Source organism: Podarcis filfolensis, assembly GCF_964270895.1.
Source record: "Podarcis filfolensis genome assembly, chromosome: 6".
Lineage (NCBI taxonomy): Eukaryota > Metazoa > Chordata > Lepidosauria > Squamata > Lacertidae > Podarcis > Podarcis filfolensis.
In genome coordinates, this window is record NC_139609.1 from 70276132 (window position 1) to 70303518 (window position 27387).

Consider the following 27387-nt stretch of genomic DNA (forward strand, 5'->3'; position numbering starts at 1 on the left):
TCCCATGATGAGTCCTGAATCCTGACTGCAAGGGATCCAAATGGTCCGCTTCTTCCAGCCATTAAATGATGGCTTATGTATATGAATGAGCCATCCCTGACCAAACTGTTCAGAAAGAATGTTTATATTAGCCCTTTTCAGATGTTCTGCATCTAAAGTCTGAGAGGGGCATGTATGAGAGGGGCAGTAGGGAAGAGCTACACACCCACTCCTGTCCTGGTTACCCTCCATGAATTGAAAGATGAACACCTGAAGTAGTAGGGAGCTTCCCCTGTTTTCCTAGTTTTCCCAGGTTCTAAAACACATGGGGAGTTTCTATGGGTACAGCAGACTCCCCACTTTAAAATGGTGACTGGGGGTTGGAGCTAGTTTGGTGGTCCCCACTGCCCTCCCATATTTCCTAAAGTCAGCTGTAGGGTACCTGAAGAGGGATATTATTATCTTATGCCACATGAACCATAAGGACTTTCCAATGAAGCAAATTCATAAATCCAGCTGCTGCACAATAAATCAAATAATACTCATGCATGTGTGAACCTACCCTTAGCATAACAGCAAAAGTGGTGGCACTCAGAACTACTTGCAGTAATTTGTATAAAGATCAAGTATGGGATAGTAAAGATGTCAAAAATTCAGTATTGTGAATGGAGCATCTATAAAAGGAATCATGGCCCTATCTTGACTCAGTGGCATCATACTTCCTTAAGAACGGAAGATCACAAGCAACTATACGGAAGGCTACTTATAAGGGTTCTTAGTTTTCTTGAGTTGTTGGCTACCTTCCCTATCATTCCAAGTTGTCTTTAATTTTTAATCTGAACCAGGACTGAACTGAATGGTGATAATTAACAATTCCATCTTGACTTTTGACAGGTAACTGGAGAGAAGAGACCACTAACAGATTTGGGCAAAAAGCCCAAAAACCAAAAGAAGAAGAAAAAGAAGGACCCCAATGAACCCCAGAAGCCAGTGTCAGCTTATGCCCTGTTTTTCAGAGATACACAAGCCGCTATCAAAGGACAAAACCCCAACGCTACCTTTGGGGATGTATCAAAAATTGTTGCATCGATGTGGGACAGTTTAGGAGAAGAACAAAAACAGGTAAATTCCTTGTCCACCTTACCGCTGAAAGTTAGTATGTTTGTTTTTCTTGATTATGCCATGCTTTTCTTTTCTTTTTTGAAAGAAAAAAATCTGCACTGTTTTTCATTCGATTTTGCTTTGGTTTATTTTATTTTTTTATTTATGAAATTGGTATAACTGCCCTTCATCCGTAGATCTCAGGGCGGTTCAGTGCATAAAAATACAAGGTGTTCTTTAACAATAAATTACCAATTCACCTTTTCTTCTTCAAAGCTAGGACTTCAACAAAAGCTTGCCTAAAAAACAACTAAAACTCGGGGTATTGCAAACATCAGTAAATATAGTATATATCCCTTATACACCCAGTAGATCACAGCAGTCTGTGGGAGTGTTTCTCCTTCAAGTTTCAAAGACCTCCGATGCTCACCCCAGTAACTGCTACTGGAAGTGCAAAGATGAAGGGATGACTAGTGCAGAGAAATAGGCCCATCTCCACCCACCTGCTTTGCAGTGAATAACTTCGTATCTATTTCATATTACCGTGTTGTGATTATCATCTAAATGTATTTTTCCTAGTTTTGCTTATTCATAATTTTGAGAGGACATAAGCTATGGCAGGAGTAGCAGCATGGTACCTTCCAGCTGAAATACAGCTTCTCTCATCATCTCTGACTATTGGCCATACTAACAGGGGCTGATGAAAGTGGTAGTCCAACAACATCTAAAGCGCACCACATTGCCTATCCCTGAAGCTACTGTCTCTATGCACCAGTTGTGCTTAGGCTTTGAACAAGGCTAGAGAGTCTTAATATCTGAAAGTCAGGTTATTTGAGAAATCTTCCACTCACCCTATGGATATGGGTAGCAGCATTTCTGGGCTGAAAATCTCTAATTGGTAATTTCATCCATTTAGTTTCAGAGACCAACTGTCCTTAATGACAACTTTTGTGCTCTCTGGTGGTTGCACTGAACTTAAGCCTGCCAAAAGAAAAAGAGCAGGCATACGAGACTCAAATACTTCCTGACAGTTTAGATCCTCCCACTGGAAGAGTTCCAGGTGGTTAGATCTACGAAAGGAGAAGCAGGTGGAGAAACCAATTTAAATTAAAATGTGTTTGAAAATGGTTCTGCATTTTATATTGTTTTGTGTAGGTGACAAGTACCATGAATATGTTTAACTTTAATGAGGCCAATGTCTTTCTTTTTTAATTCTGATGTAGTTTTCTAACTTTCTGCACTTTTATAGCTCACTTGAATGGAGCATTGATGATTACTCCGTTACTCTTTGCCTGTGTACAGATAATTATTTGTGTAGAGCAGCGTAGGGCTAGCCTCCCCGCTTACTGATGCCTTGGCACTAGACCCTTTGATATAGTACAAGAAACTCGATAACCTTATAAACACCAGAGAGGACCTCATTTCAGGGGATAAATCCTTTTTTAGATTCCTAATTGCAACCCCTTCCCATGGTCATATGAAATGCAAGTCAGCAAAGCAGGAAAAGAGACTAAAGCAAAGCTCAGATTGCACCGGGTCTGGTGAATTTCTAAAATAATTATTGGATGTTTCATTATTGAATGTGCTGGAAGGAAATGGGGTGGGGAAAATGTGACCTAGCAAAGGTTGTTGGACTGTGACTTCCATTACCCCCCCCCCCACATTTTCAGAGTTGTAGTCCATCAACTTATAGAGGACCACAGATTCCCGTGCCATCTGCTGGCGGGAGAGATTGAGCATAGTCCAAGGGAAAGTGGTTTTTGAAGAGTAAGAAAGCATAAAAGGCTACATGAAAGCAGATGCCTTTTACCTGCTTCGAAACAATTTTAAAAAGCTGTAAAAGCTGCTTCAGACATGGCAGATGGTAGTTACTAAGCATTTCAGAGGCACAGTCTAAGTCCCTAAAACAATCTTACGTGCATGTTTTACAGTAGCACATGTAAAAGTTATGAACGTATTGTATATATTCCCTCTTTTAGTCTGTCTTGCTTCTTTTGCTAAAGTCATATAGAGCTATATACTCCGTGGCCATATTTCTGCAGTGCGCTTGATCTCTGCTTTTGGCACACTGAGATCTGGATTGTGTTGAAGGAATAATAGATTAGTTCCTGGATGGCTTTGCTTTTGATTTGTCTGGGATTAGCATTTGACATTTGATCCCTTCATCCTATCCCTAATTCAACATTATTCCCTCCACACAATTAAGTTCACATGGAAAGAGTGGTGCTGTACGCACTGTCCCCAGGCAAGGTATAGCTCACCACCATCCTGTCCATACATTCTGTGCTTGTCCGCAAAAGAAACCCTTCTAAGCATGCATAAAGCTCTCCATAAAGTCATAGAATTGTTTTTCTGTTGTGACCCACCCTGGGATCTTTGGATGAGAGGTGGCATACAAAAATAATAATTAGAAAATGGAGTTGGAAGGGACCCCAGGGGTCATGTAGTCCAACCCTCTGCAATGCAGGAATCAGAACTACATAATCTCTAACATACGCTTTAAAACCTCCAGTGAACAAGAGTCTGCCATCTTCTGCAGTAGTCCATTCCACCGCCAAACAGCTCTTACTGTTACAACATTCTTAGTAATGTTTAGTTAGAATCGCCTTTCTTGTAATTTGAATCCATTGGTTTGCTTGCTCCATCTTCCATGCGTGTGATTGTGCAGAATTCCCAACCACGAAAGAGCATGGGCATGTTCAGAATGCTTTCCTTTTTGCAGGCAAGCTCCAAATGTGGACAGGAGGCAGCATGCTTGGCTGGGCTGGGCTGGGCTCTCTCTCTCTCTCTCTCTCTCTCTCTCTCTCTCTCTCTCTCTCTCTCTCTCTCTCTCCCCCTCCACAATCTTGATCATGTGGAGTGAATAACAGGATGGCAAAACACTGAGAGTCCTTTCTGGACTTTCTTGACCAATAAGCTTGTGACTAGGAATATGTTTCATAGTTGGATCTCTGTAAGTTGGCAAGATACAAGCTTCATCCTGGCACCTCCCAACCCCTTTGCATTTTTGTGGAGAGGGGATTATTGGTAGGGCTGGGAGTCATAGTGTTTACCTGCAATTCCTTAGTCACTGGAAATGCACACAGCCCTTGCTGGAGTGGCAAGGGATGCTGATGACTAGTGGGAGGTGGGCAATCTCCTTATTTTCATGGAGGATCTCCCTGAGATCACTCTTTTAGGAGTTTGTTTGATCTTCTTCATCTCATGCTGGGAATCAGAGCAGTCACTGGCTTGCTTTGTCTTGTCCACGGCCTGATTCTCACAACCATGTCCATCATATGTTAACATGCAATAACCACACAGCTCAACTGATCACAGCATAGGTTGTGCTTTGCATGCAGAAGATCCCAGGTTCAGTCCCCACATCTCCAGTTAAAAGGAGCCAGAGGCAGTGTGTTGTAAAAGTTAGAGCATTGGTCATAGACCTCTGTTCCTGTAACTGCTCTTGCCCTGAAGCTTACTGGGTAACCTGGGGCCTTTATTCAACCAAACCTACCTTGCGGGAATGTTATTAGGATAAAAGCAGGACATTTATGTCACCCTGAACTCTGTGGAGGAAGGGTGGGATAAAATGTGATAAAATAGTAACAAAGATGGAAGACCTGAGACCTTTGAGAGCTACTGCCAGTAGATGATAGTGCCATACATGGGCCAGTGGTCTGGCTCAGTATGAAGTAGCTTTTCATGCAGCTGTCAATGGTTTTCTTGCCATGTGAGCAGAGAACTTGCCACATGGGTAAACCCAACCTCAGCTGATCAGGCGAACTGGCTTCCTTATAAGTAAAGAGACCTTGAACTATTATCCATTTGTTTAGGAAGGCTTGATATAAAACAGTTTTAAGAACTTCCTTTGGAAGCAGCTGATTTCAGCAACTGGGTTTCTGCTTTTATAAATTTATTTTGAGATTTATTTGTTTGTAGTTTAATCACTACAAGTTTAATCACCTGAGCAATCTTTGCAGATTAACTGCTAATTTATTGTACCTAGTTTGCTGGATTAGCAGTCGTAGAAGTTCTGCTTAATTGTCATGAAGATAGAAAAAGACAAGTGGTCAGGAACCCAGGGCTTGGAACGCAGAAGACTAGAGTTGGTGTCTTTTCGAGTCATGCATATTGGATGTCAGCTGATTTTTCATCAGCACAATTTCATTTGGCATGGCAGTCTTTTAAGCAGCCCCCTATAAATTTCACTCTGCAGTGCACTATTCACACTGTTCACTGTCTACAGGCTAACAAAGGGAAAGTCCATAGAGTTCTCTCTTTCCTCTCGCAGCCATGATTAGTCTACAACTTGGCAAGCCAGGGCGCTTAATATTTCCCTACAGCTGGCTGGGTGTTAGATACGTATTATTTTGATGTGCACTAAGCCAGGAAACTGCTACAAACTGTTCAGCACACAGAGGGTTAAGTTTTTTGCGGGCTGCTAAATGGCTGCATACACTTGAAGTATCAAAGCCAGAGAGGTTTATGTGCTTTGGAACAGGTGCTGCTGCTCCCACAAAGCAAATTTACTTTCCTCCCAGTGATGAAGTAAACAAAGTGAAGCTGGCTTCTTTTTCATTGCAGCTTTATTATTTTGGTTTAGTTCTTGCTCACATTTATGACAAAGCAAACCTAGAGAGGAAAACCTCATCTTTTTTTCTAATGCAAAGGGGTGTGTGTGTGTAAAATAACAATAATAACACAGGGCTGTGTTCAATGTAGATGCTGCTGCCTTTTGTCTGCCTTTTTGCCAAGATTGTTTCTCCAATATTTTTGTTTGTCAATTGTGCCTTCTGTCATATCGTTCCTTTTCCTTCTTCTCTCCCCAGCCTCTTCACAATGAATCTTCATTTTCTCGCTGACACACTTATATCTAAATTCCTCATTTCCTGCCTTTTTTTATTTATATCTGTTGCTTGGTGATTTGATCATGCTGTGGAATACAGGATTAGCAATCTCCCCGTCCTTGGGTTTTCAACAAGGACACCTGTTCTGCAAGTTGCACAATTTCCTCCCTCGCCTTAACCCTTTCAAACATTAGTCTTACTCTGCACAAATGGGGAGGGGGGGAGGGGTGCGCTCCCAACTTTGAATGCTTTCACTACTCTGCCTCTCTGCTTTTGAGTACATTATAATCTTCATTCTTTACCAGCTGGCATAGCCTTTCCTAAGAGGCTTACACAGGAATCTAAAGGATGTGCCAGTGAAGAAAAAAATAATAATTATTATTATATTACTCTTTGAACCTTGCAGATAGTTTAGCAGCTGTTCCTGTAGAGATAGTTTGTATTTGACTAAAAAATAAAATGCTAATTCAGCTGTTATCATCCAGCGAAGTACCTGCCCCAAGTAATCTGCTTTCAGCTCCCTGCTTCCTCTTTAAGAGCTCACAGAATGCCTTGCCACAATGTGTATTTTCTCTGCCTTAAAACAAATCTCTCCCTAAATTCGCAATGATACCAAGTAGACTGATTTGACATTAGCTGTAGCAGATCTTAATTCTAGATTGAAATAAAGTCATCTAATCAGACAAAGACGACTCTGCTCTGGACAAGAAATAGGGGTTTATTTTACTTTATTTATTTATTTTAGTGCCAACTGTCGTAAGCAGAAATCAAGAGGCTTAAAACTGGTTAACAGTAGCACCATCTAGAGGAACTGGGACAGTCCAAATCTGTTCCAAGGTGCCTTGACTAGCTTGGCTTCAGCTTATAGCAATGACCACAGCTCTGTCCACCATTATATACGGGTATATTTCACTGAAATTGGATAGATGATGCCAATATCTGCTAACCCAAGCCTTAAGATGTCCTCATTTAATTACTTATCAACTTTTTAATTCTCTGGTAATTCTGAGGTTTCTGCTTACAGTTCTCACCCTCTCCTAATATTACTTCCTATATATGCAAAAAAATAGGGACAAATGTCTGTTAGCCCAGCCTTTCTTTAATAACTGGAGCTGTCCCCAAGTCTTTGCCTGCCTATTTCTTATATTTGGCAACACCTAGATGTGATGATTTGATTCTCCTTAATGCTTTTCACCAAGTGACAGGCACATCTTGCTTTGACACCTTTTCCCCTAAAGGCTCCGAGCTATTTATCTGTATTGATGGAGTCGACCATTTCTGACTATTTCATTTTTCTCCTTTAATGTGAACCAACTCACTCCGACTGTGTACCCTGACACTGAACTTCCAATTGTTCATCACTGCTCATCCTGCATCACTTACATGAGATTATTAAAACTCCAGGGCATTTACACTTTATGCTCCCCCCCCCCCATATATGGTCTGTCTTTCTAGTTAACTCTCTTAACTTCCGTGAAAAACAGAAAACCACCATTACTGTAAATGGTGAGGGCAGGGGAAATGTTTAGCTTCTGCCTCCGTTCTGGCCATGCAGCAAGCACATCATGGCTCAGTTTGGACATAATGCTCAATCATATGTTAGGGTTTAAAGACGAGCTTGCACATGCCTTGTGCTTGCAAGCTGTCTCCTCTTCCCCACATATGCAAGTGGGAGACCAGTAGCTTTAGAATTAACCACAGTCCTCTGTGACATCTGAACTATGTAAACTGTGATTTGTTGCAAGTATCATGATTTTGAAACGACCTAAGATTGAACTAAGGGACGTGGGTGGCGCTGTGGGTTAAACCACAGAGCCTAGGACTTGCCGATCAGAAGGTTGGCAATCTATCTTCAGATCTCTCTCTCACACACATACGCCCCTCACCAAGTAACAAACTTTATCCAAGGAAACCTGTGTCTAAAAGGGCAATGCAGCCAACTAGTATTATATACAGGGACGTGGGTTAAACCGCAGAACCTAGGGCTTGCTGATCAGAAGGTCGGCGGTTCGAACCCCCGTGACGGGGTGAGCTCCCATTGCTTGGTCCCTGCTCCTGCCAACCTAGCAGTTCAAAAGCACATCAAAGTGCAAGTAGATAAATAGGTACCACTCCAGCAAGAAGGTAAACGGCATTTCCGTGCGCATGCTCTGCCACATGACCTGGAAGCTGTACACCGGCTCCCTCGGCCAATAAAGCGAGATGAGCGCCGCAACCCCAGAGTCGGTCACGACTGGACCTAACGGTCAGGGGTCCCTTTACCTTTAAGATTGAACTGTGGTTTGAGATTCCCGTCTGTTAACAAATAAGAGTTAGTTTACAACTTGATGGCACCTCAACCCATGTTCCTAGATCCAAGTTTGTTGAGGCAATACAAATGTGGAGATTGGGAGGGTCATTGGAAAATTGGCAGGAAATGTGAGGGATTGTTATCCTTCTCCCTCTCCTAGCCAGGCCTATTTCCAGACTTTGTGCTTAAAGTCAGGGAGTTACTATGTCCCTGTATTAATGTTACAAGGCAAGCAGAGGGTTGGGAGCCACTTATTTGCATTGAAATTAGCATTGCCATATGGATTTTGCCAGGATTTGGGATGTGCCACCTGGTTCCCAGTTTGATTTGATTTTCTTTTTTCGCCCAGTGTATACCCTCAGAGAGCTGAAGATACAAATATAGTCCGCAGGCAATATTCTGCCCAACTGTGTAGTGAGAAACCAGCCTTCTCTTGCCCCCCATTGTTCTTTGCTAATGAAGAAAGTCACTACTGTGACTGACATGAAAGGGGAACAATGAGATCCTGGGCATACTCACAGAGGCAGAAGAACACTAAGTTACAAATTGTCCCTTGTAATGTCTGGAAATTAAATTTCCTGTTTCCTTTCAAAGCTTTTATTTTCTTCCCCCTCCACCAGTTCTCACCTCTGCCCATACAAAACAGTGGAGAAATCCAAAACTTCAGCATATGACTGCCAGCAACATGGCCCACACCACTACCAAGCAAGGGTAGCATCAGAAATGTTTCTTGAACATTTTCCGTGCTTCCAGCTGTGTGCTATAATACTAAACTAGGAATAGAAGGAACTGGGGTCTGTGCATATGTCATATAGGGTTGAAATGACACCATTAATGGATGGGTGCACAAGGGAGTAATGGAGTATGCAAAGTGGAGGAGTGTGGCTCTCCAGATGTTGTTGGACTTCAACCGCCATCAGCCCCAGCCAGCACAATGGTTGGGGATGATGTAAGTTGCAGTCCAACAACATCTGGAGAACCACAAGCTCCTCTTCTCTGTCCCAAAGGTTTCATTCAAAGGCACTGTATTTCCATCCTGCCCCTCTGCTCACTGCTTGTTATTCAAGACCTATAGTTTGTCCCATTAAATGCAGCCATGGAGAATGCGAAGTTCTATAAATGGGAACTAAACGGGCAGGTGTTTTTCCCATTGCACCTTAAATGGGAAATTATTGGGGGAAGATACCTAAGAGAAATGCTTGCACATTTATTACTTTTTTTTTAAAGTGTTTCTTCCATTACTGTATAATAGCTGATTGAAAAGTATTGTTTGCGAGTTGTGACAGCACTCTTCCATTCATTTCCAGACTACTTCTCCCAAGGCTCTGGTACTACTGGGCTTATCCCAGAAATATCCTTAAACCATTCTGCGTATCTTGTCAATCACCACATTCTGCAGTTGTGCCTTTAGGTATGCTTACTGACAGCTAGTTTTATTTAAATGATAACTTCAGAGTGGTTCCCATTTACAAGATACCACTCATTTTTACATTTGCAAGCCTCAAATTTATTACTTCTAGCTCGAAGTAGCCTGGAGCAATGCAAGGCCATTTAATTATGCTGATACTGCTTTTCTTGATAGGTTTTCCCCTATTGCTGCAAAAGATATGGCCATTGCTACTGAAAAAGTCCATAACCCAATGGTAGACAGCATGCTGTGCATGTAGAAGAACCCAGTCTCAGTCCTGGGCATCTGCAGGTAGAGCTGGGAAATGGTCCCCTCTGAAACCACTGCTTAAAACTTACACAAGAGCCCATTACTCATGCTCAGGGAGGCACCATAACTCAGGACCCAGAAGGTTCAACACCTGGTATCTCTAGTTAATAAAAGGGTCAGGTAGCAAGTGATACAAAATACTTCTGCCTGAGCCTAGACAGTTTCTGCTGATCAAAAATTCCAATACTGAGCTAGCTGGACAAAAAATCTGACGCTGTATAAGGTGATTTCCTATTTCCCTTTAGGGCAAGGCCTGCAGCTCAGTGGTCGAATGTGTGCTTTACATGCTGAAGACCCCAGATTCAATCTCTCATTTTGGGCTGGTTGAGCCCCCTGTCTGATTGTTTGTTGCTGTGTTCATATAAACCGAACAGGGTACATCCAAGTAAGCACTTCACTTCTGTACTGTTTGGACTTGAGTGACTCCCTTATGTACACTTCCGCCAGCGAGAACCCAGAGTGCGCCTCAGTTTTCTGTGTAGATGAACTCCAGAGGAATATGCATGTTAGCAGAAAGAGCATACCTCTATGAATCCTACATCATGCATGTTATAGTGTCATGGCTAAGAGACTGGGGCTTGTATCCAGTGTAGGGCTAAGTAACTGTCCCATCCATGCAAAGATTTCCACTTGTGCAATTGGACTCCCCCTGCTTTTCCTGCGCGTGTTCTGCAGCCCTCCCCAAATCTGCTCCTGAGGCTTGGGGGGAAAGCCAGAACAAGTTTAGGGAGTACACGGGGGTGGGGGTGAGGAATAGGGGGAAGTCCTGTTGTCCAAGTGCACTCTTTGCATTCATGGGATGATACAGATGTTAATCATGATTAGCAATTGCCTGTAAAAGCTGAATTCACAATTGAGCGGTTTGTCTCTAAGGATCCACTGCACTTCTTTTGACTTCTACTTAGAGGTGGAAGAGCTTCTGCTTTGTTCAACATTAGCATGAACTGTTCTTGAGTTCACTCTTCTTTGAATATCTCTAAGGATAATTAAATGCTGTTACTTCCTCTTCAGTTTGATCCTCCTTTCTCTCTTGGAACAAACTAAGGTTCTGAATTGTCCCTTGTGTGCAAAATGCTAGAAGGGGAAATGTCTGAAAGTTTACTTCCTTATCCAGCATCTCTGGTTCCGGCAGTATCTCTCCACCACTGCCTGTGGTACTCTGCCACGATGAGGTTAAAGAGGAGAGTCACGTTTATTTATTTCATGAATGTCTCACTTCCCATGAGGCATTCCAGAGCTATTTAAAATATAGGAATAGCATATTAGAATCATAATATTATAGAGCTGGAAGGGACCCCTAGGGTCATCTAGTCCAGCCCCCTGCAATGCAGGAAACTCCATCCCCTATCCAGTTTGAAACCAGACCAGACCCTGTTTGGCTTTGCAAATGTGCAAGCAGTTTTTTTACTGCACCACTAAAACGGTTACATATGTAAACAAAGTTAAAACAATTCAATATGCAGGAATTTATATCTATTACGTGGTGTGTGTGTGTTTATAACAAGTAATTTGGGGAGAGAGCAGCTTGCTTTCTGAAACTGTTTGTGGGCAGGAACAACCAAGCCTGAGGGCAAGAAAAGCTACCACTACATTTATCATAGAGGTGGAGAGCCTCCTTTAGCCTAAGGGTCACTGTCTTTTCTGGACAACCTTCGGAAGGCCATATGTCACTGTTGTGGGGGGCCAGAGGCAAAAGTGGGTGAAACAACAAATTGAATTTTACCTTTGTGCAGTGGGCTTGTTTCTGCAAAGAGTTGCACATCCTTCTCTGTTCTCCATCCGGACAAGCAGAAGGCACTACCAGAGTTCAAGGACATGCTACAACCAGGGGAAAGCATGGAAGGAGGGCATGAAGCAGGGCTGATGAGGGGAAGAGGGTGCATAAAATCCTGAGGGCCAGATAGAGAAGCTTGGAGCAACACCTTTGGCCCCTGAACTTGAGGATCCCCACCTCTAATTTATCAAGTAAGCACAGTCTGCAGTCCAAACTAGGTAAAGGTAAAGGACCCCCGACAATTGAGTCCAGTCGCAAACAACTCTGGGGTTGCGGCGCTCATCTCACTTCACTGGCCGAGGGAGCCGACATTTGTCTGCAGTTTTCCCGGGTCATGTGGCCAGCATGACTGAGCCACTTCTGGCGAAACCAGAGCAGTGCACAGAAATGCCGTTTACCTTCCCGTGGGAGCAGTACCTATTTATCTACTTGCACTTTGATGTGCTTTCGAACTGCTAGGTTGGCAGGAGCAGGGACCGAGCAACGGGAGCTCACCCCATCGCGGGGATTTGAACCGCCAACCTTCTGATCGGCAAGCCCTAGGCTCAGTAGTTTAGACCACAGTGCCACCCGTGTCCAAACTAGTCAGGACGTTAAATGCATCTTTCCATTCAATTTGCAGGTTTTAAAAAATGCATGTGGCATCAGCTAAGAGTTGCTTATAATTATTGCGGCTTCAGCAAGCATGGATGGAACTTTTAAGAGGAGGGCGTTCTCACTTCCAGGTCACAACCCAGGAGGAAAGGATTAAATCCAACTCTCTGCACTTGCCGTAACCCTGATCGCTATTAGCTCTATCCATCTGATGCTTCTTTTGCATCTTTTTAAAACCTGCATGTTAAATGCGAAGATTTAATAATCACATCTAGTTTGGTCCTCGGTTCTCTTAGAAAGTCAATGACAATAATTAGCTTTTTGTTTTCAGTAGCTGGTAGGTGCTGATGGCAGGATTTATGTCCTGCCATACCTTATGTTCTGCCTTAATCCCTGTGATACAGGAGGAGAATTTTAACGTGAGAAGCCCAGTTTGCTTAGCATTCATTAGTTACACTATACAGCATTGCTCTATTTGAAACAAGCAGGCTGGAATCCAAAGTTTACCAATAACAGCTACTCCTGTCGTTCAGCATGTGCGCTTGACATAGAGCGGTTCTGTGGGCGTCAGAGGGGTTTGGAATAATTGTCTTGTCTAATTAACTGGTTATCAAAACGGAACATTTCATTATGGCACAATTACTAGTTGCTTTGCTAAGATACAGAGGCGTCAGGATTGCGACTCTGACATATGCTTCCATCAACTCTGATTTCTCCCTCCTCCCAATAATCAGTAACATATTTGCTCCCCTCTGCTCCTTCCCAACACCCACCCAGTCCCTTAATGACTAATGAATGCTCCAGCTGACGAATAGAAAAATAAACCCACAGGCATGGCAGATTATCTGGGGAAACATGCAGAATATTTATTTTTTTTAAAAAAAATCTTTAAATCTGATAAATGTCTGGAATTAATATCTCTAGGGGAATAGATGATTAAATTAGAAAGAAGGCTAGTTCAGTCAGTATTTAAATGAATCTCCTTGCAAAGCTCTTTTAACACGGATGGTTTTTAAGCAGCCCTGATAGGAAGTGCTGTTCACATTTTGCCCTGGATTTTCAGGGTGTCAAGTGGGATTTTAGCCACACACTTCCCATTATTAGAGTCAATAAGATGCCACAGTAAGTACAGTTTCTAAACAAGGCCACAGGTAAATCATGTTAACACATACAAAGCAAGTAAGTCTTTCTGCAAGTGAAAGCTTGTCAGTCAGCACAGTTGTTTTAAAAGGGCACACAGGTAGATACTATGCTTTCATATACAGAAGTCAAATAAGCAAATTACCAGATATGTCTTAAAGGCAAGGACGAGATATAATAGCATAAAGGGTTAAAACGATAGAAATAAAAATATAAGCAATAACAATCTTATTTGTTAGAGTCTGCAATTCTAATATTAATAGAGAGGAAGCCAATAGAACTTGCAGTTGACTGGGGTTTAGTTTGACTTTGAAAGGAAATTTCACTTTTATCTACCAGACAGGGGTGGGGGAGAAATGAAATGATCCGAAGTGGCAAAACTGTCTTATGCATTGTGCAATCAAAACAGGAATATTCACTGCTAGATTGTCAACAAAGTTTTTATTGTTTTATTTAACTGCGAAAGGTGGTGGGCCTGTTGTGGGAAAAATCCCACCCAACTGGCTTTTCGATCTCCAGCTACATCCTCCACCTCTTTTTATGTCCTCAGCAGGTTGAGCAGGAAGGGGAAAAGCAGAAAGGGGAAAAGGTCCCCTGCAGAATCTTGTGCTCTAGCTCTTAACTGATTCATTCCAAGCCTTAAATATAGGTCCTCTGGACAACATTCAACATTTTCTTGAGTTGAGTGCATGGTAAAATCTAAACTACGTGCTGCATGTTGAATCATTTTCGTACTGCAGAGACTCATGTGGTATTCCAGTTTGAACTAACCATCTGGCTCTCAATCAATTACATTTAAATCAGTGTACCACAAAACCACAATGAGTGTGCCCTTTTGAGGATCCTGGAAAGAGGATATTTTGCAATGCTATAAACAAAAAGCATGTTCTATTGGAACAGAAGGCAATCTTTTAATGGTTTGAAATGCAGAATCTGTATCCATTTGGACAACAAAGAAGAGAAACTGGAGAAGGTTTCTCTCTATAGTTGAGTCCCCCCTTAACTTGCAGAAAAATAATGAGGGATCAAGCCAGCCTCGTAGCTGATGCCCACGCAGCACTTGCCAAAGACTAGGAGTGGGAGGTTGGATTGGGCTGAGCAGATGCTCAGCGGATGCCTTCCCCACCTTTGAGGTGATTGCTGGAAGCTGTGCTTGTCATAGAAAGCCTGCCAACCTCCTCCTTACCTATAATTCTTGCCATTAGTTGCCAGATAGATTAAGAAGGAATGGTAGGAGGGAAAAAGTAGGAGGTACGTGCACACATGCACAAAAGGGGTAGGAGGGTACACGTACTCCCTCCTCCCCGTCCCTTCACAAGTTGTGCATGTGTTCATGTGTAATGCATACTGTGTGTTCTTTTTGTGCATGACACTTGTATGCATTTGAGAGCATACCGTGTGTGTGTGTGTGTGTGCATGCACACACATACACACAAACATTTCTATTTTATTTTTTGCAATAGGTGGAGTGTGCTGGTACAGTGGCAGTCTTTTACTGAGCACATATATGCACAGCCCACTGTGAGTTATTGTGCATGCCCCCTTTTATTCTCTACTATAGTTACATACCAAAGCAAGAGTCGAAACAGTATTAAGAAAAAGCAAGGCCTGTCAGAATTGTGGGTTTAAAATATATATTGACATTTATATTGACACTCATATTGAGGGGCTGTTCACGGTTAGCATTGTCAGATTCACCTGCTCACAAACATATGATTATGGTTGTTAGGAGTAAAATGTGAAGGCAAAGTGTCTTGTAGCCCTCAATACCAATTAAAATAAAACAACAACAACACACATTCATTCAGTTCCATCCTATTGGTGGGAAGAAGGAGGGAACAGGAGTGCTTGTGTATCCTGGAGTGAGATGAAGTCCTTCAAGAGAACTGAGCTTTCGCTTCTTGCTAGCTCCACCAATTAGCTTATATTTATAGCATTAAGTTCCAGTGCAGTCCAGGTAATCTGCCCATTATAGAAATCCCAGAGCAGTGATCCTTGATATATTGGGGCCGCACCAATATCCCTTAACAGATGGTCTGCACGGTTAATTCTAATAGTGGCACCCACCTTTTAAGGGATAGAGTGGGGACTGAATCTAGCCCTGCCTTTCTCCCTTTTTGCATTCCAGAATGGGATCAGTGTGTGTGTTTGTGTGTGTGTGTGTGTGTGTGTGTGTGTGTGTGTGTGTAAGTAATTGTGTACAAGACTCGATGGCCCTTGTGGTCTCTTCCAACTCTATGATTCTATGATCAATAGTTCAGGACTTTAATCAAAAAATTGTCAATTGAAGCTTAAGGCCCAAAGGCCTCGTTTGTCAAACAAAAGAGTTTTATATTACTTGCGTGAAATTTTAAAATGGAGACAGGAAGGGCATCCCTCTTGGATGGGAGCTGGTGCTTGAAGCCAATGGTACCACATGCCAGTGACCACATGCAGGTTGATGCCATGCATGTGCACACCTTTTCTTTTACGATGCTGCTGATAGTGGGACTTGTGAAAGACTCCCAGTGGCATGCCAAAAATCAGTGTGTGCAGAGTTTTCATGACTGACTTGTGCACACAAATGGTAAACTTCCATATTTGCAAAAGGAGCCAGCCTCACCATGGACAGTCATTAGACTTGGCCCAAGGAGAATGTGGTCAAAATCCCAAATATAATTCAGCTGCTAAGAGCAGCCTGGATGTAGTTATAAGGTCTAAAATTAGTAGCTAAAACCATATCACCTTCCATGGCAGGTTTATGACTCATAGCTCTATTTTTACTTTACAGATGGACACAGATTACAGAAACACTTTATTTATATCCGAAACAAAATGCATGTCTTTCAGTAGATCTGTGGAGCAGGGCTTCAGTTTTACAAGCCCAGTTTGGTGCTACTGATTGAGTATTAAAACATATATTTTTGCTGATACTATTTTGACAAAAGTTCTAGTCACACATTCCTTTAGTGCCTGCAGGGCAGCCTTGCCCCTGACTTTGCAGCCACTTCCTGGGAAAATGGCGAGTGGCTCACAACTGCCTGTGAAGGAAGTGAAATGCACAAGCTCCTGCTCATGGTTAGGGATTACATGCAATTGGGACACCTTGCTGACAGCGATGCACAAGACAGGGATGTGTCTTGGGGAATGAGGCTAAACAGTTGGCCAGAGAACCAGTGTGGTGTAGTGGTTAAGAGTGGTAGACTCGTAATCTGGGGAACTGGGTTCGCGTCTCCGCTCCTCCACATGCAGTTGTTGGGTGACCTTGGGCTAGTCACACTTCTCTGAAGTCTCTCAGCCCCACTCACCTCACAGAGTGTTTGTTGTGGGGGAGGAAGGGAAAGGAGAATGTTGGCCGCTTTATCACTACTCCTTCGGGTAGTGATAAAGCGGGATATCAAATCCAAACTCTTCTTCTCACTTTACAGTGATTGCACAGTTCCGCTACACACAGGAAAAGCATGACTAGAGCAAAAGGCATATTAATTTTGTGGAACAGAGAATTCCAGTAATTCCATACTTTCCTTTTGCCAATCTTGATTATTTCGGTCTCAGCGCTGAGCAGATAAATGAGTAATTTTAGAGAAAGCTAAGAAATGCTTTAAAAACATTTTCCATGGGATCTTCATTCATTTGGATAGACTTGAGTGCCATATTCTGTGCCTGAACTAGGGATTTTGCTCTATATGTTTTAAAGACATTTGCAAGTGCAACATAAACATCTCACTGGCAATTTATTTGACTGTATGGAACACAAATGTCGCTCTCCCAGTTCCTGTTTTCTTGAAGAGGAAAAGAGGACTCCCAGACAGGGCTGTGCATCAGATTCATCCAGGGCCCAAATCAAATAAGGCTGATTCAGGAAATCAGGGCATTGGTTGAGTCAGGTTGAGAGACCCCAAGGTCAACATGGCTCATTAGGCTTCCGAGATTGATGCAAAGCTTGAAGCGGAGGGGGCTTGATGGAGAAAGAAAAAGTAGGCATGGGGCAGGGAGGAGAACTCACAAAAGGGAGGGACCTACTAGGCAGCTGCATCTTCATGGGAGAGGGGAATGGATGCTTTTCTCAGCCAGCCTCTCCTTCCCACCAGACCTCTCCATCTTTCCACCCCAGCTGGTTAGCAAAACGATTTGATCTGCCAGTTGCTTTTCCTTGCCAAGCTGCAATGAAGCCCTTCACAATGGAGTAGAATTCCGCAGGGCTGAATCTTTCTGCTTACCAACCTACTCCTACCTTACTCTTAGGTAATGGAAGGTCGATAACTCCTGAATTGGCTGGCTGTTAATATGTCATCCTTCAGTAACCAAATATCATAATTTTTGTCTCTGAACAGTTGATATTCTGCAGCTCATTACAGCAATGAACAGTTAATTGCATAACATTCTTGTAAGGCCAACATGAATGATTAGGAGTTGAAAATGTGATTTTGGCAGTAATATGCTATCAACCTGCTACAAAAATCAATAAGTAAAATGATCATTCTTTAACAGTGAAGATTTTTGTATTGTCTCTTTCATCCCCGGCTCTCAATATACTTTCGGCCTCCACCCATCACCTTCAACAGATATACACACACTTCTGGGTGGAAGAAATAGCATTTGCTGGTGGTACTGTACCTTGTGCAAGAAATGTAGGTGTTACTTTCGCTATGTAGCTGCATCTACATGACTGCTCCAGGTTGGAAGTATATCAAGAAACTAAACCAGCCCTTTGTGGTTTGAGCTGTACCCTTGAAAATCCAAATCTGACTTGCAGATGTGCAACAATGCTTCTTATATAGATATTTGCATGGTTTAGTGTCTGCACTTATATTGATCAAGATTAATAGCATGCTTGCCTTCCTTGCCCTGAGAGCTTTAAAAGGCTTTGGAGGAAGATTTTGTACATGAAAATAAGTATCCATACCCATATGAGTGGCTCATGTAGCCCTTTGAAAAGAAAAGACAAAAGTTGAAGTTGTCTGTTCCCCACACCAGTTCCTTGCCAGCTCAATAATATTTTCTAAATTTACTTTTTTAAACAAAATTCTTTTGGCAGTGCATCATGCTTCTTAAGTATACCTGTTCAGCATTATACACCAAACCTATTTTGTTGTTTTTAATGGTCTCCTTAGGTTCCCCATGTGCCAGAGTAAGGCTATCCCTTTTTGTGTGAAACTGAACCGCCCTGAGACCTCCGGGTATAGAGCGATGTATAAATTCAATAAATAAATAAACCAGAAGCTGTGGGAGATCAGATCTTGTCAGTTTCACTACTCCTTCAACATTTGGGACATGAGCAAAAAGCTTCAAATTAGGACAGTGGAGTTCAGGATTCAATCCCCTGCTCTTACTGTCTTTCCCTGTTATGTTTGAACAGTCATAAGATTATCTACACTAGGAGAGAGAATGTTCTCCAGAGGCAACTGCACATGGAACCCAAGGAAATGCATGATTGATCTGATTAATAGATTCCTCACTATCATTTCATTTACCTGTTTGTCCTGAATTTAAGAGTTTGCTGCATACGAACTTCAATTCAATTTAAGATTATGAAGATCAAATGTTTGTTAAGCTGCTACTTCTCACATTTTACCTTGAGAAACAGGATGATTATCTACAAAAAAACTGCAACTTCTCCCTGGAGCTAAATCTGTCTGAGTGTAACTAAAGTAAATTTTTAAAAGTAGGAAATTTATTCACTGACAAACCTGATATCCTCTTGGGAGTCTTCTGAAGAAATTGGGGTGGGTTTTTGAAGCTCAAATTGGCTTCACTTGTTAACCACAAAGCAGTTTTCTTTTTCTTGTTAAGAAGTTTGGAAACCTTCATTTCAGCTACATATAAATGGCCTAAATCTAGTTTTTATCGCATGTAATTTTTATGCAAATGAAAACATCCCAATTGCTGAGATGTTCTAATAAGATGAGGACAGCTGGAGGAGTTTTTTTTAAATAAAAAGTCTGGTTTCCCAGAATGAATATTAACATTGGGTTGCTGCCCAATGTTAATAGTCAAGTTTTCGTTGGACTCCTCTCTTGGTAGTTATGCTGTACAGCATTTGACATCACAAGTATTATCACAAGGATTAGGCAGCTACATTTGTCCAAAACGAAGCGATTTGGATCCAGGCTTAGTCACACTTAGAGTAGACCCATTGAAATAAATGTGACATAATTTAGTCCTATTTATTTAAGCAGATCTGACTTAAGTGTAGGCAGTAAGTTGAGCTCATGTTTCATTCACACTGTAAGCTCTTAACTCACCTGGTCCTTATTAGTTATGAGCTTAAACAGAAATTCATACCAGTTCTAGTTACAGAAATGGTAATGATGCATAACATTATGGTTTGTCATACTTTACAAAGTTAAGTTTACTTCTTCACTTCTCTAGGAACTCCTCTAGAAGCCCCCTAATTGATTTCAGGGCAAATGAAGTGGGTTCATATCATTGCCAACATGAAGCAGTATAGCTCATTTCTGTGATGGCTTTACTCTATTTGAAAAAGAAACATTCAAAAAGTTCACACTCAGAGATTTCTAGCTTGTCAGCCTCCAAGCCTATAAATCCGAGACCAGGGAGAAGAGTCGGTGGAAGAAGATTGGAAGAAATTTAAAGACTATCTACAGAAATATTGTAAAATTATTGAATGTTAGAATGATGTTGGATAGAAATTAAGTGGTTTCCAGCTGTAATGCTTTAAGAGAATATGAAAAAAGGGTTATAAATAGGTAAAAACATAATTAAAATGAGGTTGGATTGGAAATAAGTGGTATTAGCAACAAAGTTAATAAGAATATGCAAAAATGAATTGATAATGGATGAAAATACAGAGTTATAAAATGTTAAGATATAGAGTTAAGATAAATGAAAGAGGGTAAGGATTTGCTGATTTGATTATTTAAATGGGAATACAAGAAGGGGAGGTGTGAGGAGGTCAAAGAAACAAGCAAATGAGTTTTAAGTTATGAAAAATGGAATTGTTTTTCATTTTTCTTATTTTTTCTGTGTTTTTATATGTTGTATTTTTATTTTTATTTTTTCTTTTATTATGTGTTCTTGCATATTTGTTTTTGTAAAACTTCAATAAATATTTCATTAAAAAAAATGACATATGAAACATAAGGCTATGTATTTTAAGGAATCTATCTTATCACCATAGATTTTCTTACCTCGAAAACACCAGAATGACAAGTACTATGAACATCATGGTTGCTACACAGAGAATCCTGTCCCTTAAAATGTTGTATACTGCCCCAGGATGACTCACATAATAAAGCAAATCACAATTAAAAAATAATAATAAAAACCAACTAAGCAGTAAAACAATACAGAAAGGAATAAAGAAATTCTAGCATGAACAACAATAAATTCATCTAATGTAAACTAGAAGCTATAGCAAAGAGCATTTTTACCTTCCTACAGAAGGCAGGGAGATTGTGGGTCAACTGGATTTCTTGGAGTTTTGTTGGATAGGGTCTTCCAGAACCCAGGTGCCACCATCAAGAAGGCCCTTCCCCACTTACCCACCCACCTGTTGCGGATTGGATACAGGGAAGGACGTCTCCTGATGACTGCAGCATGCAGTTAGACTTATAGGAGATGATTCTTTCAGTAACCATTTCAGACCATACTTTTTTTTAGACTTTGAACAAGACCCAGATTCTTGACCACTTCAAACAACTAGTTAAGCTATCTCATGCACTGTGGAAGCATACAGATGAAACACAAGATAGCACAATCTATAATAGACCAGGTACCATTTATTGATTCCAGGTTCTTTTTAATTGTTTAGATATGGTGGTTTTGATTTAGGCCTGCATTCTGTCTTTGGAAATTGCAGACCAATTGCAGTTTCACATCAGTCATACATGAAGTCTCCTCTTGTAACAAATCAAAGCAGGTCACAGTCCCCTTCAGGAATATGCAAGGAGTAAGTCACAGCACAGTCAGAAAAGAACCATCCTATTCTGTTTGTTTAATTAATATTCTTTTCTTGGGCTTTTCAGGCATATAAAAGGAAAACCGAAGCAGCAAAGAAGGAGTATCTAAAAGCTCTGGCAGCCTACCGGGCCAGCTTGGTTTCCAAGGTAACCAGACTATGTTTCATACGTGAATCGCTATGGATGTGGCAATGATAAATTAGTTGCAACTCGTGGAAGTCTCTGGGGAGGAGCAAGTTTATAAGAAATGCACTGTAACCGTGCTATCAAAACTGATTTCAGTGTTAACTACCTTCTGCAAGAGCAAAGCGAAATACTTTGTGGCATGGCTCAAGGATACATTGTAGGGATGCCAGTCTCCCCCTCTTACAAAACAAAAAAACCCACCTGGTTTACTGTAGTATATTGCAATGTTTAGAGGCAGGACTTCTGGGATTGCTCCCTGCTGTCACCAGAGTCATAACTTTGATTTGAAGGTCTGGGTTAATACTTGTTTACCCACATAATCAAAGACAGATTGGATCATCTGCAGAGCGATCCCAAACCCCTTAAAGCAAGACAAAACATAACTTTCATTAGATGGTTTTGACCACAGTCAAACCATACTGGAGGTTTCGTGTTCTTCGCAAAGCTGTCAGCTCTTTGTAAGCACCATTATGGCATGGAAGAGCCAAGGCCAGGTTTCGTGAACTTTGCATGCAGCTGATATGTGCTGGATATACATATTTACCCCTTCAAGACTGATTTGCAGCAGCAGAGGATCTGGCCTGGTGATTAGGGCCCAGAGAATTCTGCATTAAATAAATCAATTTTTAAATAATAATAATAATAATAATAATAATAATAATAATAATAATAATAATAATATCATCAAAATCCCATCACCATCATTTTATATATTGCATTACTCTGTAGAATGTTGGTGTTTTTGTTAGATTCAGGAGTGGTAGTAGCAGGTGATTCAAAGGGAGAGACAGCTTCAGCTGGGGTGTACCAGAAGGTAAACAAAAGAAACCAAGAGGTTGTAGAAGAAGTGACTACAGCCCACTTTCTATCTGTTCCATAAGGAAGAATTTAGAAGATTTTTAGGTACATTAACTGCAGCTTGCTATGTCTTCCAAACCCAACAAACTGTGGTTAATCCTAAACTTCAACCAACCAAGTTTATGAAGCTGATTTGGACAGCATGCTAAACTGTAGTTAATTGCAATCAAAAGCATACTACTATCTCCTCCTTGTGGCCATGCTAGGGTGATGGAGGGAGTGCGTGAGCCCAATGCTCACTACAGGTCTTTTTATAGCTTAGTCCAGAGCTTTCCAAACTCTTCATGTTGGTGACACATCTTTTAGACATGAATCTTTTAGTACGGCACAGTAATTCAATTTTACTAGCAAACCAGAGCATAAACTAGCCCCTTTCCAGCCGTGGGAGGAATGGTGGGAGCATTTGTGCGACACACCTACACACTGCAGCCAACACACTAATGTGTCGCAACACACAGTTCGAAAAGCTCTGGCTTAGTCTTTGCATGACATCCAAATGCATCTGCTTGCCTACTGTTAAAAAGAGAATGGTGCACTAGGTTGACTTTCATTAGATCCAGGGCATAGCAGTGGGAAATATATGTTGAATAGTTGTTTTGTTAAAATAGGTTGGGCAGGATCCTACATCTAAGGAAGCAAAGATGAGGAAGGGATCAATCAATGTACAGCTGTGATTGACATCTTTGATCAAACATATTTGTACATGGTTGTCAATTCATTTGTGCACTTACGGTCATGATAGTAAAATTGTTCATGTGATCATTAAGGTCATTTCAAGCTGGCAAGCATGGGCCTCTATGTTGCCTCAAACCCAGAAAGAATTTCCAAGCGATACTGGCCCCTCCTTCCCAACATATGCTTCATATTATTTTGTACTACCTGCAGATTGTGAATTCTCAGTATCTGATATACTGAGTGGAGGACTTCATTTTTCAAATTTCATAGGATTAGAAGTTAGGAATGCCTTCTATCCCAAAACATGGGCTTGGCAGAGAGAGCAAGATGCTGCCTCTGAAGAGCCCATGGAACATTTGCTGCTGTTCAAAGGAATAGGATCTGGATGTGAGGAAGAAAAGTGTGGGGCTGGGTCTGCTACTGTAGAGAGGGAAGGAAACTAGGCACTAGCTTTTGATGAATGACATAGCAAAGCAAAAGTAGCTGGAATTTTATATAAATTTATTTAGAAGAAGAAGACACTATTACATGGAGTGTCAAAGGAAAGAGTTGAGTGAAATTGGGGAGTGGGCCTTGAAGGGTTAAGATTGGCAGGTTTACTCTGTAAATATTTTTGTATTTCTGAATATATCCAGTAGGTGGCTGTTGCCGTGTATACAGTGTGGCTCATTTGCTTTGCGGTTGTTTTTCTTGTCCATAGTAATGGAAGCATTTCTGTGCTGAAGTAGTATTCTGCACCAGAGCCAACAACTATCACTACCTGATGTCACATAGATGCATTATAGCAAGATGAGAAAGAGCATCTGATGGAGCAATAACTCGTAATGGTGTGGCTGATCAGGTGGCAATGGGAATAGGAAAATAAGAATTATTATCTGCTACAACAAAGGAGACACTGAGATATAATAATGATTTTTTTTAAAAAAAAAATCTGCTGGTAATCCATAGATATTCCTTCAGTGGCCACTGTCACCGTGTTCTATGAATAACAGATATATTGGGACAAAGGACTTTTTTCAGCCTCATGGCCAAGCCTCCAGGAGCTGCATGTCAGCAATGGAAGGGTCCAGAATGAAAGTGGGTGTCAGCAAAAGTGAGCAGAGCGAGAACTTTTCATTCCACCCCTCATTCATGCACTACACACATCTCATAGAATCCCGAGGGTCATCTGGTCTTGCAATGCAGGAATCTCAACTAAAGCATCCATGACAAATGGTCATCCAATCTCTGCCTAAAAACAGAGATGGTTTCTATGTGTGGCCACTGATTTACTTCCATACCCTCCACTCCACCTGCAGAAGAGGACACAAATTTGCCTATGACACAGAACAAATCCTTGCACACTTTTGCATGTGGGTCAGAAAGCCCGCTGGGCCCAGGAAACCCTCTTGGCACTCCTGACTGAAGCTGTGAGGGAGAGAACTGGATGGGTAGCCAACCTACTTCACAGGAAGCCACCTTGCACTGAGTCAGGCCATTGGCCCATCTAGCTCAGAACTGTCTGCACTGACTGGCAGCAGCTCTCCAGGGTTTCAGAAAGGAGTCTCTTTTAACCAGGTATTGAACCTGAGACCTTCTGCCTGCAAAGCTTGTGTCCTACCGCTAAGCTGCCACTCTTCCCCTATGCGATAGGCACAGTGCTTCAGAACCACGGAGAGCTCCCAGCATCAGTAGTATACAAGCGGCCAAGCCACGGCTGCCATTTTAAAGTGAGTTAAAATTGTGCGGAATTACATTTACTTTTTCCCTTTGAAAAAAATAATTAAATAATTTTAATTTCAGTATAATTAAAATAGGGGTAAACATGTACTTCATGCTGTGGAGTGAGCACTGAGGAACGTTGCCTGGGGAGTTAACAGAGCCATGCTTGAAGGTTAAGAGCTGTGGCAAAAAGGTCAAAAAGGAAATAATCCGAGTCCCTTTCATTGGTTTAAGTGTTTAAAAAGATTCATAACTGCGCTGAATGTATTTAAGGTTGGATATTTTGATATTGGTATTCTGCTCATGCTGCATATAATTCATTGGTGCAGTATCTCGCCGCATTTAGCAAAGCAGCAATAATAACTGTTGTGGGCTTTTTTAAAAAAGAGTTTTAAAAGGTGACTTTCATATTTAAATAAATCTGGAATGAGGACTTTGAGAGAGAGAGCAAAAAAACCCCCACCATCACCCAATTATCTTTGCTGGCAAATGCCTTAAAATCTTGTCTATTGCTTTAGATAGATAAATAAGTAATTTTTTAATGTTAGAAAATCCCTGTACAGAGTGGAGCAGGTGGCATAGAAGATAGCAGACACCAACAATCCTTCAGTTTGGGACTGGGGCACCTTCATTAGTTACTTAGATGCTGAGGCCACCAGAATTACAAATTGCTATATTCCCCTCTATTTTATTCCATCTCCATCACTGCCCAGATACCTCCCCCCTGCCCTGTAGTTTTCAACTCTGAAGTCACTGTAGTTCAGTAGAAAGTTGTTGGGGTTTTTTTTTTTTTTTTTAGTTTTGACCTCATTTCATCTCTCCAATGCATCATGAACTTACTGGGTAGCCATTGAGATGCTGCTGCACATTTGCAACTAATCAGTCAGTAGCACCATGGTGATTGTTGTGAATTTGAAAAAGGCAATAATTGTAAAACAACTGACAAGTGCAGTATAATTTAATAAGCGGCCTTAGATTTGTCCATATTGGGCACTATTGGCTACTCTGACTGGCAGTTGCTTTAGGGGGTCTCGGGAATCCTTTAAGTAGAGTGGCTAAGGATTGGTCCTAGGATCTTATGCATGCATAACATGTGCTCTACCACTGAGCTATGCTGCCTCCTCTCCATTGCTCCATGCCATATTGATTTCCATTGTGATATTTATTTATTTAGGCCAACTGTTATTGAACTTCAAGCACTGGAAATCATGCATTTTACAACTTGTTCTTAGGTTTCCTTTCTTAGCATCATCTGATAGGAGGGGTGAAGTTTAAAAGGGGAGGAGAACTGTGCCTTTCGGTTATTCAGATGTCCAAGTTGCATGTACTTAATTTCAGTGACTTGTCCTTCATTTGCAATCTGTTCTATGTGTTTGTGTGGTTCCTCCTCCCACCGTTTTGCAGAGCTCAGCTGACCAAGGGGAGACAAAAAGTGCCCAAACCAACCAACCTTCAAAAATGATCCCACCGAAACAGCCCTTGTATACGATGCCACCACAGGCCTCATCACCCTATCCTGGCTTGGGCTCCTTCTTGTCCCCAGCAGACCTGCAGAGCTACCGTGGACACCCTCACCCCGGCCTCTCCAGGACCCTCAATTCCAAACCCATGTTGCCCAGCATCAGTGCCTCGCCACCCCCTTCTTTCCAGATCAGCCCCCCTCTCCATCAGCAGCTGTCTTTGCACCACCCACAGAGCTCCATCCTCAACCAGTCCCTCAGCATGCAGCAGGTCCCACAGCAACCCATCTTGTCTCCTTCCATGGCACTACAGGTACAGCCCCCAATGAACTCTTCACCACCAGGCCAGCAGGTGAGTGGCTTGAGCCCTAAATTACAATTCTTAACCATGAATTCTGCACATCTGGGTTTTGCGAACTTGTGGCTGAACTAGACACACTCCTCAAAAGATCCATGATTGGGGTGTCCCTTGGTTATTTGTTTTGCTAATCAGCAGCCCCCATTGGGCTGCTTTGAAGACTGGGGAAATGGTGCTTCGGAAGAGTGTGCCCTACTTCACCCTTACAGTTAACGATTTATCACAAATCTGCTGATCTTACCTTCTTTGTTCGTCCCTGTTAACACTCTGGAAAAGCAAACCACGATCCCTGGCAAGAATTGTGGTTTCGTTTTGCTCAAGCAAACTATGGTCAGCAAGCCCTACAATAAACCTTGGTTCCATGATCCCTGATTTGGACATGACGCTAAGCCAAAGGTCATGGTTTGTTTCTCCCATGGGAGGAGCAAAGATAGTGAGATAACACACATTCATGACGAACCATTAACCATTAATGTGTGAACAAGACCACTGTTTCAGCCTTTCCTTCCTCCTATGGCTTTCCCCCCATGTGAATGCTACCCTTCCTCCAACTGCTGTTAGCTCCAAAACGGATAAAAGACAGGAATAGCATCTTTTGCTGTCTTTTCCACTTGTTTAGCTAGTAGCAATTTTTGGTGAGTGTGGGCTGATTTACGCTGGGGGAAAGGCATGGGAGGAAAGGCTTAAACATCTCCCAGAGCATAATTTCCCTGATCTTCAAAGGAGCTACCCATCAGGAACCTCCTGAATCACATCAAGTTGGCACACCCAAGACTACTTTTTCAAATGGCGCATAAAGGCCATTAACTGTCATTACTTTCTGG

The 27387-nt window shown here is 41.8% G+C and overlaps 1 protein-coding gene across 6 annotated transcripts in view; it reads left to right on the plus strand.

Moving 5' to 3' along the window:
- The window catches only part of TOX2 (TOX high mobility group box family member 2), a 254047-nt gene that overhangs the window by 216953 nt on the left and 9707 nt on the right, over nucleotides 1-27387 (plus strand). For all 6 annotated transcript variants that reach the window (XM_083618793.1, XM_083618790.1, XM_083618794.1 and 3 more), the window contains 3 exons: nucleotides 874-1101; nucleotides 21392-21472; nucleotides 26150-26557. In XM_083618793.1, coding sequence (XP_083474919.1) covers nucleotides 874-1101; nucleotides 21392-21472; nucleotides 26150-26557 — 717 coding nt within the window. The remainder of the gene's footprint in view (nucleotides 1-873; nucleotides 1102-21391; nucleotides 21473-26149; nucleotides 26558-27387) is intronic.